We start from the raw sequence: 19,635 nt of genomic DNA, 5'->3' as shown, positions 1-19,635 counted from the left end.
TAATTCAAACCACAAGGTTTCGACTGGTATGATATGAAACCACGGGGGGCTTTTATGTATGATTGCTTAACCATAGAGGGCTTTTTTGTTGTTTACCCTTTAACATTTGGTGTAAATGAACATAATACACACTTTTGGCAAGAAAAAGAAAAAATTACACATATGACAAGATAATATAAGTGTACACCAAAACAAATAATAAATACAATGGTAAAATACAAAAAACCTGGTGTGGGATTTGGTCATGACACCTCTTCATTATTTAAAAATTTCTAGAGAACCTCCTTATACTTTGGACTTATTTGGAATATGGATGGAAATCATCCAACTTGATAGAACTTGGTAGGCAAAAGATGCAATCTCGGCTTCGACACCAAATCATATCTCTTCTAACTTTTTGGCTCCCCAAGAAACCTTACGGGATAGGAGTATCCTTTCAAAATCCTCTAACCCTGCTCTGAGCCAAACCATCCCTCCAAACTCTGCAAAAAGGATTCCAAACTCTGCTCCTACTCAATCCATGGCCCGACCTTCCCCATCTCTGCTATTGTCACAGCCTCCCTAGTGTGGAGTCCAGCTATCCCCCACACACTGCTCATCAAAGATACTGTCGCCCTCAAATGTACCAAAGGCATTATCAGAACCAAGTAGCCAGAAGATCCTGCTCCTAAACACATCACTACCAAAAAAGTAGGGTCTTAATGAACCATCCAAGGAACCAACATCCCTTGCGTAGAGTCATCTCAATTCTCGTGAGATCTTCAATCCTTGTCTGGCAACTGAGACCCAGCTCCCAAGGGAGGAATTTCAACAATTTTAGGAATGCAATTTGCTGGGTCAACTGCATTTTTGGAGGAACCAAACGGGCCTTGTTTCAATTGTGATTCTAGACCCAAATGATTCCCCCTCCCACTAGTACATCCTCTCCCAACAATCAGCTAGCAGGCCACTTAGAGAATGTTCGAGAGGTCTCCTTCAATGGCAAATCAGTTATGGATTCCTATCAATCATATAGGGGAAGCCAAGCACTCAAACACCAATCTTGTATACCTGCTTCAACCTCCTATTCTCATGACTCATGAAAATTGTGACGACCCCACCTCCCCCTAAGGCGAACCAGAGGGTTCGGCGGGCCGCCTGCCCAGCTCTCGCCGGGACTCAAAACCTAAAGTTCGAAAGAGCACTAAATACAATATATACAATCCCAAAAGAGTTATAATTACATTCTCCAAAAGTATCGAGTCAAACCACCAAAACAAAAACAAACATCCTAACTGTTCAACTATTACAAGCCAATCTAACTATACTAGTATACGTGCCAAAATCCCCGCGTCGGCCCCTGCTAAGGAAAACAAAAGGAAAGGGGTAAGCTATATGCTTAGTAAGTAAACAGGGGCGAAAGCGTAAAGTTCACGTAATAACAATTACACAGTAAGAGTAAAGCAAAAGCAGAAAAGTAACATCACATAATAAGGATACAGGTGGCTCCAAAGCCAATTCATATGCCATGCGTGATCTCCTGCCGACACTCCGTCGACCACACTCAATGGTCCGTAGAACTTCACTTGTACACCCACCGACACCTTATCACCCTCACTGGCCAGTCACCTCACAAACTTGCCCGGGCGAACGAAATCACAAACTCGAGCTTGAGTCACAAGCTCGGGTCACAAACTTGGTCACCTTCTCGGTGAACCGGATTCACAAAATTGGTTCATAACATGAACCTATAAACTTGGTGACCTCAGACTAAGTTGGACTGCCTTCGACCAAGCCCTTACCGGCTCGAATAGTCCAACCAGGTCAAGAGTTCACCCCAAACTCACAAACTTCACAAAATTATTCAAAATCACAAACTTTGCAAACTTTACAAACTTTATTCGAAAGTCGCCCCGAGCCACAAGCTCAAGGGTTTTGGTTCCAAAAGGTTCATATACATATGCCAAGTACAATTATACATTCAAATTAGGGTTTAGGTCGAGTGCGATAAAGTACACCCTCGCCTAAGTACCCTTTTCACATATCTCAAACACATAGCCAAGAAAACACATCAAACTGGCCTGAATACTTACTCAGAAACTGAAATAGCAAAAGTACGAAGTCGGATCGAAATGAACAGCTAGTAGTGGGCCCCACCAGTTCCGCCCAGCTCACCACCGTCTGAAATAGAAGATTGTGTCACATAATATCGCAAACGGCTACTATCGTGCCTAAAACAAGCAAAACGGCAAAAACGGCACGCGCGCACGTAAATATGACGAACGGAAACGGAGACGGCCGTTAGCGAAAACGGCAGATTTGACACTCGTTTCTAGTTTACTCATAAGTTGAGCTACGAATATCGGATTAAGGCGTATGAGATGCCATATCGAAGCTTAAAGGATGAACAACAACTGTTATGAAGATATCCAGAACTGAAACTGGAGGCTTTAATCCCAGATGAACCAAACACAATCACTTACGAAATCTGGCCAATGCACAAATGGTCAGTTTTGAGTGCAAACTGTTTTCTATGCTACACATGGTCAAAAGAGCTGAAAATTGGCAGTTAGATAGTTCATTCCAAATGGAACAACTTTCATGAAGGTCGGCAATCCAAATTCGGAACGGAAATTGGTCATCAGGACCAAAACAGATTTCTGGTCATTTTCACGGGCAGGCCTTGTTTGCTCGGCTATATCTCAGGTTTTATAAATCCGATTCATGAAATTCCAAGGGCGTTAGAAAGCTCTGATATAGGGGTATAAGTTTTGTGTTTTGGTCGGAAGCCTAAACAGCTTGTAACTCAGTCAAATGTGAAGCCACAGTTCCAGCCATAAACTTTCCAAAAACGTACCAGAATCACAAACCGTATTTGACCTCAATATGCGGTAATGGCACCAAATTCACTACGGTTATCGGATGGGGGTGTAAGACCCACCGTTTCGAAGCTATGAAACAGGGCTACAACAATGTAGAAGGCCACTCAGTCCAAATCCTAGCACAACTAGGTCAAATATGCAAAATACGAAACCAGAATTACCAAAACAGGTTTGCAAAACACACAAAACTGTAATACGTCAATCTCAGCCTACACAGGTCCAAATGCCGAAATTCCAAAGGCATAAGTTAGCTAAGACATCCAGCTACATTTCCTCAGAAGATACCGACTTCAAAATCCAAACCAATTCCAGTCAAAACAGGCAATTACTATCGCAGTTCGGACATTCTGTGCACCAAAAACAGCAACAGTAAAAACGGCATAACTCACTCTACACTAGTCCAATTGCCCTGAAATTTTGCAGGCACACTAAACTCATCAATACCTACAACTTTCATGTTTTGAGCAAAGTCCAATTCGGCCTCTAGCTATGACCTAAAATTTCGGACAGAATAGGGGTTCAAGAACCCTAACTTTTCACATTTCATTCCAATTCCAAAATTGGTTGCATTTAACAACAATCCACACCTACTAGAGCCAAAGCCCCTTATTACCAACCATCATACTAGTCCAAAACATCAAAATCATATGAAACCAGAAAATTCATCATAAAATGGAAAACTTCACCAAAACTCTTCAAATCAAGAAATAAATCACATTTTCCAACACTCAAGCCACTTCTAAGCATAATATAACCATCATTAGGTGTAGGGGAAAGGTTGAAGCATCACTCACCTAATAACAAGAGAGAGGAAGATGATGGACACCTTAGCTCTTCCAAAAGCTTCAATAAACCAACCAATATCACCAAAAGGAAAGATTGTATGGAGTAAAACTAACTTAAACTCTTGATTTGGTGGATTTTGGTCCAATTGGAAGCTTGAAAGTTGAAGAATTTCCTTCTTCTTTGAGAGAGAAAGGGCCGGCCAACACAAGGAAGAAAATGGTGATTTTTGAGCAATTTTTGGATATTTAATCTTTTGGTCAAAAAAGTCAAGAAAGTGAATAGTAATTCTTAAGTCTTCTCCAATGAAATGGTGACACTTGTCACCACCATTAATGCATTCTTATCCTTTCTTTTCTCTCGCACATCAATCATATCACACTCTCTACTTATCTCTTAACACCCGATAAATTTTACACAGTATCCGGAATTTAACCTAATTGGCCGAATTTTTCCGAACTTTTCGCACTAGTGGGTCCCACGTCCGATATACGTTCTTGATTTCTGAAAAACTAACTAATACTAGAAAAATCATCTAAAAACTATATTTACTCATAAAAATTATCTGGGGAATTTTCTAATAAAGAAAATGTAGAAAAAAACGGGTTTTCAATCTTAACCGGAACTTAGGGTTTAAATCGTAATTCCTACTTAGAGTTTTCGAAATACTCCCAAAACCAAACGTTACCGCCAAATTAATGAATATATCAACGTAGTTCGAACTGGGGCCTCACAATCTCCCCTCCTTAAAAGAATTTCGTCCTCGAAATTCCAACTTGCACTAATCAGATCAAATAATCCTCAAAAGCAGTCAAGTACACAACAGGCAATGCCTCAAAAGTTCAACCACTCGAGTAGTAGTCGGTCTACAACTACACAAGTACGAATAAGTTCAAAAGCCGGGTTCAAACAAATAAGCTCAAAAGATTATACTCAAATATACATATTTTTACAAAGTCACACTAAAAATATACAAGTTATCCGACATCCGGTCGGTGCAAAATCCATTATTTACGTGAGCACTACGGCTCCAAAAATGTAGTCAATCACTGGGTAACAAAAGAAGCCAGGCATACTGGTTATAACAAAATAAACATGGCAGATATAACAAATTAAACATATCAGATAGTCAAAAAGAAATTCCATCAACGGTCCTACACGCCTCCCCTACGGAACCTACCTAATCCACCAGCACCGCCCCGGCGGCCCTAGGGTGCAAACCTAAAGAATAGGTCCAAATAGCTAACTTCAATATTAAGTAAGAACCAAATCGATTCACACTGGGACTGGCCATCTCCAAGTGCAATCAACTCAATCCCCACTTTGCCTTATGGAAATTACAAAAGTCAATATCAAAATCTTAGCATTCAATATTTACCTTAATAGCCAAGTATCCCACAGTTCGGCATCCTAAACTTCAAGCCTAGGATACACTACAGAGATCGAAAGCCTAAGCTCTGATACCAACTGTGACGACCCCACCTCCCCCTAAGGCGAACCAGAGGGTTCGGCGGGCCGCCTGCCCAGCTCTCGCCGGGACTCAAAACCTAAAGTTCGAAAGAGCACTAAATACAATATATACAATCCCAAAAGAGTTATAATTACATTCTCCAAAAGTATCGAGTCAAACCACCAAAACAAAAACAAACATCCTAACTGTTCAACTATTACAAGCCAATCTAACTATACTAGTATACGTGCCAAAATCCCCGCGTCGGCCCCTGCTAAGGAAAACAAAAGGAAAGGGGTAAGCTATATGCTTAGTAAGTAAACAGGGGCGAAAGCGTAAAGTTCACGTAATAACAATTACACAGTAAGAGTAAAGCAAAAGCAGAAAAGTAACATCACATAATAAGGATACAGGTGGCTCCAAAGCCAATTCATATGCCATGTGTGATCTCCTGCCGACACTCCGTCGACCACACTCAATGGTCCGTAGAACTTCACTTGTACACCCACCGACACCTTATCACCCTCACTGGCCAGTCACCTCACAAACTTGCCCGGGCGAACGAAATCACAAACTTGAGCTTGAGTCACAAGCTCGGGTCACAAACTTGGTCACCTTCTCGGTGAACCGGATTCACAAAATTGGTTCATAACATGAACCTATAAACTTGGTGACCTCAGACTAAGTTGGACTGCCTTCGACCAAGCCCTTACCGGCTCGAATAGTCCAACCAGGTCAAGAGTTCACCCCAAACTCACAAACTTCACAAAATTATTCAAAATCACAAACTTTGCAAACTTTACAAACTTTATTCGAAAGTCGCCCCGAGCCACAAGCTCAAGGGTTTTGGTTCCAAAAGGTTCATATACATATGCCAAGTACAATTATACATTCAAATTAGGGTTTAGGTCGAGTGCGATAAAGTACACCCTCGCCTAAGTACCCTTTTCACATATCTCAAACACATAGCCAAGAAAACACATCAAACTGGCCTGAATACTTACTCAGAAACTGAAATAGCAAAAGTACGAAGTCGGATCGAAATGAACAGCTAGTAGTGGGCCCCACCAGTTCCGCCCAGCTCACCACCGTCTGAAATAGAAGATTGTGTCACATAATATCGCAAACGGCTACTATCGTGCCTAAAACAAGCAAAACGGCAAAAACGGCACGCGCGCACGTAAATATGACGAACGGAAACGGAGACGGCCGTTAGCGGAAACGGCAGATTTGACACTCGTTTCTAGTTTACTCATAAGTTGAGCTACGAATATCGGATTAAGGCGTATGAGACGCCATATCGAAGCTTAAAGGATGAACAACAACTGTTATGAAGACATCCAGAACTGAAACTGGAGGCTTTAATCCCAGATGAACCAAACACAATCACTTACGAAATCTGGCCAATGCACAAATGGTCAGTTTTGAGTGCAAACTATTTTCTATGCTACACATGGTCAAAAGAGCTGAAAATTGGCAGTTAGATAGTTCATTCCAAATGGAACAACTTTCATGAAGGTCGGCAATCCAAATTTGGAACGGAAATTGGTCATCAGGACCAAAACAGATTTCTGGTCATTTTCACGGGCAGGCCTTGTTTGCTCGGCTATATCTCAGGTTTTATAAATCCGATTCATGAAATTCCAAGGGCGTTAGAAAGCTCTGATATAGGGGTATAAGTTTTGTGTTTTGGTCGGAAGCCTAAACAGCTTGTAACTCAGTCAAATGTGAAGCCACAGTTCCAGCCATAAACTTTCCAAAAACGTACCAGAATCACAAACCGTATTTGACCTCAATATGCGGTAATGGCACCAAATTCACTACGGTTATCGGATGGGGGTGTAAGACCCACCGTTTCGAAGCTATGAAACAGGGCTACAACAATGTAGAAGGCCACTCAGTCCAAATCCTAGCACAACTAGGTCAAATATGCAAAATACGAAACCAGAATTACCAAAACAGGTTTGCAAAACACACAAAACTGTAATACGTCAATCTCAGCCTACACAGGTCCAAATGCCGAAATTCCAAAGGCATAAGTTAGCTAAGACATCCAGCTACATTTCCTCAGAAGATACCGACTTCAAAATCCAAACCAATTCCAGTCAAAACAGGCAATTACTATCGCAGTTCGGACATTCTGTGCACCAAAAACAGCAACAGTAAAAACGGCATAACTCACTCTACACTAGTCCAATTGCCCTGAAATTTTGCAGGCACACTAAACTCATCAATACCTACAACTTTCATGTTTTGAGCAAAGTCCAATTCGGCCTCTAGCTATGACCTAAAATTTCGGACAGAATAGGGGTTCAAGAACCCTAACTTTTCACATTTCATTCCAATTCCAAAATTGGTTGCATTTAACAACAATCCACACCTACTAGAGCCAAAGCCCCTTATTACCAACCATCATACTAGTCCAAAACATCAAAATCATATGAAACCAGAAAATTCATCATAAAATGGAAAACTTCACCAAAACTCTTCAAATCAAGAAATAAATCACATTTTCCAACACTCAAGCCACTTCTAAGCATAATATAACCATCATTAGGTGTAGGGGAAAGGTTGAAGCATCACTCACCTAATAACAAGAGAGAGGAAGATGATGGACACCTTAGCTCTTCCAAAAGCTTCAATAAACCAACCAATATCACCAAAAGGAAAGATTGTATGGAGTAAAACTAACTTAAACTCTTGATTTGGTGGATTTTGGTCCAATTGGAAGCTTGAAAGTTGAAGAATTTCCTTCTTCTTTGAGAGAGAAAGGGCCGGCCAACACAAGGAAGAAAATGGTGATTTTTGAGCAATTTTTGGATATTTAATCTTTTGGTCAAAAAAGTCAAGAAAGTGAATAGTAATTCTTAAGTCTTCTCCAATGAAATGGTGACACTTGTCACCACTATTAATGCATTCTTATCCTTTCTTTTCTCTCTCACATCAATCATATCACACTCTCTACTTATCTCTTAACACCCGATAAATTTTACACAGTATCCGGAATTTAACCTAATTGGCCGAATTTTTCCGAACTTTTCGCACTAGTGGGTCCCACGTCCGATATACGTTCTTAATTTCTCAAAAACTAACTAATACTAGAAAAATCATCTAAAAACTATATTTACTCATAAAAATTATCTGGGGAATTTTCTAATAAAGAAAATGTAGAAAAAAACGGGTTTTCAATCTTAACCGGAACTTAGGGTTTAAATCGTAATTCCTACTTAGAGTTTTCGAAATACTCCCAAAACCAAACGTTACCGCCAAATTAATGAATATATCAACGTAGTACGAGCTGGGGCCTCACAAAAATCTCTCCCTATTCTCTTTAGCTCAAGGTTCGCAATATCGGGATCCTATGTAGAATCGATTTTAATTTCATAGGATCAGATTGTAAGATAAAAAGATCCAACCAAAACTTCCAAATTAACTAAATCAATTAATTTGAAGTTCATATATAGGTTTGTATAACCTAAAAGATATCAAATAAGTAAATTATTTATAAACATATAGCATTTTCTACCTATAGTTTGACAAAAATAAAAAAGAAAAATATAAATAGTTATAAATTATGATTACAAGTCTTAAAACGGAATGCTTTATAGTTTACACAATAATAATTTCAAATATAAGATAATCATCAATCTCCACCAATAATAAAAAACCGTAACTTCCAAATCCAAGGTCTCCAACATTAAAATTAACAAGTAAAATGTCATCTATTAAAATAGCACCTTTATTTTTCTCCATTAGTGTACCTCACATGATTTTCTAATTATTTGCTTTCATTCTTTTAGCAATTCAGCTATGTGGTTGGTTACAACTAGCAGAATTTTCAAGCTATCATTCTCCTAAAATACCTCAATTTTTTTCAAGAAACTAGATTAATTATTTACGTATTTCAATTATTTTTAGATCTTTTTTGACTTCTAGTAAAATGGAGAGTTCCAGTAAAACCCAGACCAACATAGAAGAATAAATACCATTGACAGATTATTAGTAAAATGCAGACCAGCATAGAAGAATAAACACCATTGACACAACTTTAGATAGAATTCACAAGAATATTAAGTAGTACAAGGATGGCAAATATCATAAACAAGCACTAGAATGAAATCCACAAGTATATATATTTCAATGTCAAAAATAACCACACAAAAAAAAAGAAAAAAAAAAGCAACGGAACCCCAAAATAAAAGAAAAGGTCTAGGCATCTTGCCTAATCAGAAATAAGAATACAACCCATATTAACACTTGATAGTAAAACATTTAGTACACATATATAGCTGATAGGCATAATTAAAAGAAACAATCAAATTAGGGGTCGCAGGTACTTGCGGTTATTTTTGTTGGGCAACTTCTTCTGTCGAAAATTTCTTGAACTTGGACAAGGATACAAGGACAATAGAGAATCAGAGATGGGAGATTGGCAAAATTTTATGAAATTTATTGGAATCTAGATGGGGAAGAAGTTTGGAATGGAGATGGGGAAGAACCAAAGAAGCTTTCTCTCTCTTTGTCCTTTGTGACTTTGTCTCTATTTGTTTCATTCATTTGTTTTCGAAACCTTTATTGTTGTAGCTTTTGTTTTTAAGACAAAAATTGTTGCAAAATTATAATTAAAGGATCTAATTCTTTGATAAGTTACAAACATGCTCCAAATGTTTCCATTTAGTTTCAAAATTTAGCCCCACATTTATAAAATTCTCAAAAATCTATAGGATCACAATGGGATTGTAGGATCGTACGATCCTACATACAATCCTACGATCCCATGAACGATTATAACAATCCTATGCATATTAAGATAATTTTCGATTCTATACATGATTCGGACCGATTTTGCTGATCCAACAATTTTGTCAACATGCTTTAGCTATAAGGCTTTGTGGCACAGAAGAATCCGTGTTGGTGATCCATACTCTGAAAGAACTCATAGGAGTCAAACTGTCTCTCTCTCTCTCTCTCGTGCATCTCAACTCTAGAGTAAAGAAATCTCAACCACGAGGTTGAAATTTGACCCAGGAACCAAAGAGGAGAAACTCTCCTCCAGGGCCACAATTGGGAAACACTGAGCCCAAGATCCAGGGGGAGGCTATTGTCGCAACGACCATTTTGCAACCCTAACCCTAAATCCATGAAGATCCTGATGTGGAATGTCAGAGACATGGGAATTAATGCTTTCTGAAACCACCTCCTCAAATGCATCCATGCCCACAAGCTAGGGATAGTGATTGTAGTCAAAACTTGATTGAGTAGCAATAGAGCAATAGAAGTTTGTAAAAGTCTACCTTTCACAAACTTCAACATAGTGGATCCATGCACCTTCAAGGGAGGGATATGGCTTCTCTGGAATGATGTTGAGGTCAAGATGGAACCCATCACCAGCAACTTCCAGGTCATTCATGCCACAGTTAAGGTAACTCCAAAATCCCCTTCTTGGCTTCTTATCTCTGTTTGTGTGAGCCCTAGGTTATGGGAACACCTCATATCTATTGCTTCCCATAACAATTTTCCTTGGCTATGTTTGGGTGACTTCAATGTACTTCTTAGCAATAATGACAATTTGGGAGGTCTACCCATAAGTAAATCTAGAGCTCTTGCCTTCAAGGACTGTTTGGGCTCTTGGAATTTCATTGACCTAGGCTTCTCTGGGCCTCGCTTCACTTGGATTGGTAAAAGAAAAAACAGTGTCATTTATGAAAGACTTGACTGGGCCTTTGGGGACCCTAATTGGAGAAATCAATTCCCGGAAGCCTCCATTACCCATCTTGCTCGTACCAAATCTGACCACTGCCCGATCCTTCTCAATCTCAATAATCAAAGCTTTAACTCACCTTGTAGACCCTTCTAATTAGATAAGTTTTGGATAAATCACCCCTCTTTCCCTAAAATCACAAAAGATTCTTGGCCTCTCCCTTCTTCCCTCCTTTTGACAGCCACCAAGATATGGAGCAATCTCACCTTTGAAAACATCTTTGCAAAGAAAAGAAAGTTGTTCTCTATGCTAGCTGGAATCCAAAAATCCCTGCAAGTCCGACCCTCTCCATTCTTCACTAAACTAGAAACCACCCTTAAATGTGAACTTGAGGCCACTCTTGCTCTCGAGAAAGATCTTTGGCAGATGAAGTCTAGAGTGGACCATCTCCTATGGGATGATATGATCCTAAAGTTCCTCCATACCACCACAATCATCCATGGGAAAAATAATAGAATCACATGCCTTCGAGACTCTGTTGGAAACTGGATCAGTGAGGATTCTTTTCTCAAAAAGCATATTCTCTCCTTTTTCTCCAACCTCTTCACCACGGAGTTCTGCCAAGTTGAAATCCACCCAGACCACCTCCCATCCAACCCTATTTGTTTGGCCCCTGACGACAAAACTACTTTATGTGCCAAGCCATCCATTCCCGAAATCAAAAGAGCATGTCTTGAGTTTGAGCCTTTCAAGACTCCTGGACCAGACGGAATCCATGTCTTCTTCTTCCAAAAATTCTGGAATCAGGTATATCTCCCCTTGTTAACTTTATTTGGGATACTTTTGACACGAAGTTGAAGCCTTTTCTGGAGGGCCTTAATGACTCATTCATTTGCCTTATTCCCAAGGTTGACAAACCTAATACCATCCGCAACTTGGCCTCTGTAACTCCGTTTACAAGATTCTTTCCAAAGTGGAGGTCTCATTCGAGATCACAATGGCTGCTAGATCAAAGTCTTCTCCAAGAAACTAGGCTTGACTGACAACTTAATTGCTGAATGTTGGGGATTACGTGAAGGACTTGAACTTGCTAAAATCTCTTGGCATAAATAACTTAGTTGTAGAACTTGATTGTGAAATCATCCTTACTATGCTGTTCGATACTAACTCATTATTTCATGATTTGAACCCCATTTTGCATGATTGCATGACACTGATAGGCTCGTTCCAGCAAATTAAAGTCCAGTACATCTATAAGGAAGCAAATTGAGGAGCTAATTTTCTTGCAAAGAAGGGTGGAAATCTTTTGTTAACTTTTTCACTCTATCATAACTGTCCTCCTCAGCTAGGAACTATTTTGTGTGATGATTTAAGGGGTACTTCCGCAAACAAATATGTGACGTACGGCTTTAAAATTTTATTTATGCAATCTTTTATTCCTAAAAAAAAATAGAATTTGGCATACACCCGCCAAATACACAAATGTGGTGTGTTACCAGTAACATCGAGGGTGGTTTGATAATTTGCATTTCTCTTTTTCTTTTTTCCTTTTTTCGTCTCTTCATTTTTTCCCGGTTTCCCTTGTTTCATTTTTTTTCTTTTTTTATCTCTTTATACTAATTTTTATTATTCCTCGTACACTCCCTGAATAGGGATCGCTTGGAGCAACCACTCCCCGCCACAACCCTCCATCACCGTTCATCCCACCTCGACTCTCCACTACCCTTCAAACCCCACCACCACTCTATCTCCGTGGCAGCAACGTTGTTGGAATTTTTTTTTTCCAAACTTGGGCTTCTTCTCTACAGGAGCTTTCTCCACGGAGTTGTTTTCAATTTCTTACCGATCAACCTTCAACCCATTCCCTTCCTAGTAAACAAAATTTAGTGCCTTTCATTATTGATTGTTGTCACTAACTTGTGTTAAGGCCGGACAGAAATTGGATCCAAAGGAACCGGGATGGAGTTGGGATGTAAACGAAGACTGGTATTGTGTTTTGCTTTTGATTAATGAAATCTGTTGCTTTTTGTGGGCAATCAGTACTCTATATCGATTTTCCTGATCCAAAGGATGATTCTTATTCATCATTTTGGTGGTTTTTCTTGCATTTGGATTGCATGTAATGATTAAGCTCATCATTGTTCGTGCCTATTTCGCTATTTTTTAACTCATCTTTGGTCAAATCTGATGTGAAAATCTTGATCTATTTGAAAATTGGAGCTGATGGGGTAATTTTTTTGTTGAATTAAGACAGTGGCGGTGAAATCCGCTGGTAGGCGGCTTCTACGCAACCACTGGTACAGAAGATGACAAACTTTTAGATTTTTTAAATGAGCCCTTGAATTTTAATTTTGTCTTAAATGAAGCAAGAAAGATTTTGAAATCTTAATTAAATCCTAAACTAACTTTTAGAATAATTTGAAAACAAGGCTAATATAGAAATTTTACATTTTTTTAGTCAATTCACATGGCTTCATCCCATTTTTTCAATTAGTCCAAATCATAAGAGGGTTTTTTGGAGATGTACAAACAGTGATGCAGTTTTATGACCATACCCCAAACCACATGGGGTTTATGTGTGTTTTACCCTAAATATAATGATTATTCACAGCTGCACCGGCCCTTAATTGTAAGAAACAAAATATTGATTCTACCTATCATTAATGGATAGTGTCATAAACTTCCCTTAAACTTTCTGACAATTTCAGTTGGCTCCTCTAAGGTTTTGAATATCAATGTAGCATAGTCAATCCATATACCTTAAAAAGTCATATGAAAGGTTGAAGAGTATTTTCTTTACCAAATTTCCTTCCATACCGATATAATAAACTAAGAACAGGACTAGAAAAATGCAACAAAAGGATTTAACTTGATCTTATAAAATTTCATAGGGTAAAATTGTGAGGTAAATCATAATCAAGCCAGTGAGAGAAGTACAAACCTAAAATATCATGTATAGAAATACTTAAGAAAAATAACAAATTATACTCGCCAAATTAAGATTTTCATTTTTAGATGTTCCTAGCTGTGATTATGTAGCATACTTCATTATTGCTAATGGGTGATATGTCTCTTCATTTTTCTTTTACAATTTATAGCTATTTTTTAAAAATGAATTTGCAATTTCAAGTTATTTTGACCCTAAGTATTCGCAAAAGTCGAAGTTTAGATATTAATTCTCACAATGTTTTGTTAAAACATATATGACTCTTTGTAATCTGTGACAAATAATTTTTTTTTTTAGATAAACATCATTCACTTTGAAATGAATTTTGAACTTATTTTAGTTAATTTTGTTCTATCCTTATTTATAAGCCATGAAGGGTGATAAAAATAATTTTTTTTAGATAAACATCATTCACTTTGAAATGAATTTTGAACTTATTTTAGTTAATTTTGTTCTATCCTTATTTATAAGCCATGAAGGGTGATAAAAATACTTTATAGCATTTTATATGGATTTTTTATGCACATGGGCTGACACTGTTACATTAAAACTCAAAATTGAGGAAATAAGTGTAATATTTAAAATTCAGGGGAGTCAAGTAAAATAGTCCGAAACCTCTTCGAAGGTTTTCTGAAATTATCGCTATTATAAATGCTAAACCTTGACTGAATAACATGCTACACACTCTGTCTCGGCAGCATCTGTTTGACTAAAATATTTTTACTCTTTTACAGTACCTTATAACTGTTTATATTCTATTTTTGATAAGTTTACCATTAAAATTAATCGTCACACAAACCATATTGTGAAGTGATTCGAGTATGAAATTATGATTAAAAAATTTTCAGATATTTGCTTTCTTTTATTTTTTAAGTTCTTAGGCTTGAGCAAAAGGATATTGTAGCATAGTTCATATTTATATGAGGGAAAACCATAAACTGTTCTGCTTGCTTCATTCGATAAATTGGAACGATAAAGTGAAGACTGTAGCACAGTTGCTAAAAACATATACTTCTTCGTTGTCCTAAGTAGTTAATTTTCAGTTTGACAAAATCTCTTGCAACGATTACATGGTAATAAATAATCAGTTTAACATATTTTTTTTTGCAATCATAACCAATTTAATATTGATAATGAGATTAATACCGCGCAGCAGGCTGCGACTACGTAACTGCAACTATTATTTGGCAAAGGCAGATAGCAACATTGCCTTCAATGGTTGTCTATAAGGCCAGTCTGAAAACTACTCATGGACTGTGGATGGCAAACGCAGTCCAAGAAATCCATAGATATGTTGACAGAAATCTCTAAGACTTTGTTAGTGATTTCCATTCTTTTTCATCTGATTTTAAGTTCATGTTCAAGTTTGATTCCTCAAAGTTTCATCCATTGCCTTTCTCACAAGGTTTCTCCTTCAAATGTTTCCATTCTCAATGTCATGTATGTTCCCAAGAATTCTTCCTATAAGTCTATATTGGATTCTACCATTCATAATCGTAGGTTCTTGACACCTACTACCCCAAAACCGCTGGCCATAATCACTCCTCTAGATTATTCTCATGTTCAAACCACCGTAAAGTGTTGCAAACAAAGTGCATTGCAGATCAGAATCCGAAGTGGTGGGCATGACTACGAAGGCACGTCATACAGATCTGAAGTTCCATTTGTTGTGCTCGACCTCAAAAGCCTGAGGTCTGTTAGCATTGACATTGAAGCAAACACTGCTTGGGTTGAGTCTGGTGCAACCATAGGCGAATTGTATTACTGGATTGCAGAGAAAAGTCGTATTCATGGCTTTCCAGCAGGCCTTTGTCCAACTGTTGGTATTGGAGGACACTTTAGTGGTGGCGGAGTAGGTAATTTGATCAGAAAGTATGGGCTAGCTGCTGATAATGTCATTGATGCACGAATAGTTGATATTAATGGTAGAGTTCTAGACAGGAAATCGATGGGAACTGATCTTTTTTGGGCCATAAGAGGAGGTGGCGGAGCAAGTTTTGGAGTTATAGTTGCTTGGAAAATCAAGCTTGTCCATGTTCCACCTATAGTTACCGTTTTCAAATTAACTAAGACCTTGGAAGAAGGAGCCATAAGTCTAATTTACAAATGGCAATTTGAAGCACACAAGCTAAGTGAAGATTTACTCTTTAGAATCATAATATCACCAAGCATTGGGAGGGAAGGAATTGAAGCAACATTCAGTTCATTGTTCCTCGGTAGAGCTGATCAGCTCCTGAAAATGATGGAGGAGAGCTTCCCCAAAATTCGCCTGAGAAAAGAAGATTGCATTGAGATGAGTTGGATTGAATCTGTTCTCCATTTCGCGGAGTATCAAAGTGGGGAAACTGCAGACGCCCTAAAAAACAGAATAGATCCGCGACGTCTTAGTTACTTCAAAGGCAAGTCAGACTTGGTTTACAAGCCCATACCTTATGAGGCATTAGAAGAGCTCTGGAAAAGGTGTTCGGATGCAAATTCTCCTTTTATCTACCTAGAATTGCAGCCTTATGGTGGAAGAATGAACGAGATACCAGAATCAGAAAGTCCATATCCGCATAGGAAAGATGTGATATTTGAAATCCTCTACATGGTGTTATGGATGAACGATGAGAATGGTGAATCTTCAGAAAGGAACATCAATTGGATAAGAGCATTATATGAGTTCATGACTCCTTATGTGTCTAAAGGGCCAAGAGGTGCTATTTGGAATGGTAGAGATCTTGATTTAGGTGTAAATGGTGTTTCTGGCACTGTTACTTATTCAAAAGCTAAGGCATGGGGATCAAGGTATTTCAAAGATAATTTTAAGAGGTTGGCAGTCATTAAAGGTGAAGTTGATCCAAATAATTTTTTCTACCATGAGCAAAGCATTCCACCTCTGGTTTTCCATGCACAACGAAAGTGTGGAATACCAAATATGAAGTTTCTGGATAAATGTTCCTTACGGAATGACTCATGCCATGTTCAAGTTTTCTAATATTGTAAAGTCCCTAGTTCCCACCCCCCCCCCCACCCCCTCTCCGGGGGAGCCCCATCCCAAACAAAGTGCAATGTGATTTGTAATTGTCCCCAAACATGTTTGATTCATTGTACCCAAAGCACTGTTGATTTATTTTAGCCTTTCATTTTGACAATCACTGCTTTCCTAAATGGCCCTTTATTATAAGCAGAAAAATCAGCATGTTGGTGGCTATAAATTTCTTTGTTGAAAATTGTGGGCAATGTCCCTTCATTTTTTTTTAATCAAACGGCAAAATCTAGTTTAACTTACTCCTACTCCTACTTTAGTGTTAGCCTACACTAAGAGGAGACCCAAAAGAGTTTAAAAAAATCGACAAAGACTGAACCACCATCAAACTAGATAGGTACACTACGTGCTTGTATGGATTTAGGAGAAGTCACATATAGTGGCACAGCCATGGGAAGTAAGGTTTGAACCATTGATCTCCTATTCTATCAAGATTTAAAGTATTTGGTGGTGACATATAGTTCAAAGTGCCATTGGTTAATGTCCCTTCATTCACTTATTGATATTTTTTTTGGGTGGTTGGAGTCCAAACAAAACAAATCTAAGAGATATGTAAAAGTACATGTTCACCAACAGGATGGTAACATAGAAGATAACTTCCTCGAGCAAATTGACCAATTATTTAGATTAACAAGAGAAACGAAAAGGACCATGATAACATTTTTTGAAGGAAGATAAATTTTATTAGAAAAATACCAGATGGAGTGAATATAGAATTATATTCTAATTTGAGATTCTACTAATTATATTTGTTTTGTCAAAATAGGTAAAATAAAAACCGATAAAAACTACTGTAGTACGATTCACTACAAGTGGAGTTTAGATTTGTCTCAGTTGTCTGTTTGGTGTGATATGTGAGGATGGTCACCTCGGCCTTCGGATAGGCCGAGGTCATACCACCTCGTCCTCCATACAGAACGAGATGTCCTTGGGCCATGACTCCTTCCCCTGACCTCGGTTGTATCTCAAGTCTACGTCACGGAAGACCTCTGTACTTTAGGTGCGTCATCCCAGCTCCACGTGGATGATGTCAACCTGCCTGACACCTCACTGAAGGCCATTGCTTTATCTAAAAAGCTACCGATGCTCTTAATGGCTATTGCACAGGACTACCTGTCAGCATGTCCAGACTGCTATAGTGTCAGAATTAGACCTGTAGATGCAGAACAGAGCCGTAATAGTCAGGATGTGGGTCTCGCTAGCATAAGCCCACCGTCCTGTCCTTCACTCCTGTCCTATAAATACCCCTTGTTCACTCCCAACAAGGAAGCACACTGTTTCGTTCACGTCCCCTTTTATTTCTTGCTTCCTCAATATACTGACTTGATCGTCGGAGTGATCCCAGGGGAGAAGTTCCGCCATTCACTTCGGACAAGCGAATCTATCATACCTCACTTGAGAGAGGACTGATTCAGGTCGGTTCGGATACCTACCTGAAATCACCTCTTCAATATGCAAGGTGTTAAGCCTTTTATTGAAATTACGGTTATCGTAACAGGATCCTTTTCTTTATAGCACTAGTATTATATTGCGAGGGTGACTTGCTCTATTGATGGTCACCATGCCGAACTTGGAGGAGAGGGAGCTTCATAAACTAGACAACCGAATCACAATATGCTTATCAAGGTTCTTACGCATCTCTCAATCCCTCATACTAACTTTGGAGAATGCTACGTATTTTCTACTATAGTTATAATCAAATATCTGATATTGGAATTTTGAAAAGCCCTGCAAGTGGTATCAAGCAGGCAAGTCCCAGTTGCACTCTTTAAATTTTGACAATCGAAGCAGCTGCTTTGAACTAGTCCACCTTTCTGTTGTTTTTGTGGCTCTTCCTTGAGGGTTCTTTATATAGCTAGTGTCTCTCCTCAAGTTAGTCCCATGAGTTTTTCCTTGTTAGTATTTCCTAATGCCTTTAATGCGTGAAGTAAAGTGCTTTCCAGGCGGGCGTGCTCTTCCGTGTCTTTCAACCTCTAGACTTTAAAACTCCTTTCTTGAAGCCCTGCGAAAAAACTCTTGTTGCTGCCAGCTTAAACAACCACCAAATAAATAATATTTCTTGTACGACGCATGCTATCGAATGCCAGAATAGCATTTGTGAAAGACTCAAAGTCCCCACAAATGTTAGGTAGGGTACGTATTTGTGGGAGACCTAGCAAAGCTAACTTGTAAAGTGCAAGAAAAGATCATAAAAAATCTCGCTTGGCAATGTGATATACTGCCAACCATCTTTTCAAGTGATAGTAAATACATTGCCCACCCAGATTTCAACTTTGGGGGCAAAAATATATTGCAAAACAATTATCTAAGAAAGATAATATCAACCACCGCACGTAATTAAAAGAGTCAATTTTATATAATCTAAAAATGTATACACTAACGAGTATGAATATATCACATGATCTCAATTTGAATTTAAATTTTCATTATTGCACGTGTAATATGCATTTATGCACACTAGTTTATACACTTTAGTATATACAAGATTAATCTTAAATTCTTAATTAAAAGTTCACTAATACTCAAATAGCTAACCAGTAGAGCGCTGTGCAATTGTCCAAAATAAAAAAAAATTATATCTAACAAATGGATATCAACTTATTTGGTATTGACATATCATATTGCATGCCGTTCTTAAAAGCGTTCATATTTTCGTTTGCTGTTTGATATTCGAAAAGCAAATATTTCTCCTAAACAAACCCAACATATCATTGAATGAATCTTACAACAACTCTTGGAGGTTGGACCTGATATAGCCTTTTTTTTTTTGGAAAATATTACTAACACTACTACTAAATACTATACTATGCTGTAGGTAAACATTATAGCGAGGTTCCAATTTGCCTTGGTGCAGCTAACGTTCTT

The 19,635-nt window shown here is 38.3% G+C and overlaps 1 protein-coding gene and 1 long non-coding RNA gene across 2 annotated transcripts; both read left to right on the top strand.

The window, feature by feature from the left end:
• Positions 1 to 10,802: 10,802 nt before the first annotated feature.
• Positions 10,803 to 12,978, top strand: LOC140010972 (uncharacterized). The gene is made up of 2 exons (XR_011818171.1): positions 10,803 to 11,602; positions 11,704 to 12,978. It is a non-coding gene; the product is annotated as an uncharacterized lncRNA (long non-coding RNA).
• Positions 12,979 to 14,071: 1,093 nt separating this feature from the next.
• Positions 14,072 to 16,748, top strand: LOC113701587 (O-acetylstemmadenine oxidase-like). The gene has a single exon (XM_027222318.2). It carries the CDS (start codon positions 14,992 to 14,994, stop codon positions 16,717 to 16,719), a length of 1,728 nt encoding a protein of 575 aa, XP_027078119.2. The 5' UTR covers positions 14,072 to 14,991; the 3' UTR covers positions 16,720 to 16,748.
• Positions 16,749 to 19,635: the final 2,887 nt, after the last annotated feature.

Source organism: Coffea arabica, chromosome 7e, assembly GCF_036785885.1.
Source record: "Coffea arabica cultivar ET-39 chromosome 7e, Coffea Arabica ET-39 HiFi, whole genome shotgun sequence".
NCBI classification, from domain to species: Eukaryota; Viridiplantae; Streptophyta; class Magnoliopsida; order Gentianales; family Rubiaceae; genus Coffea; species Coffea arabica.
Note: the sequence above shows the minus strand (reverse complement) of the source record. Positions and strands in the feature narration are given on the sequence as shown.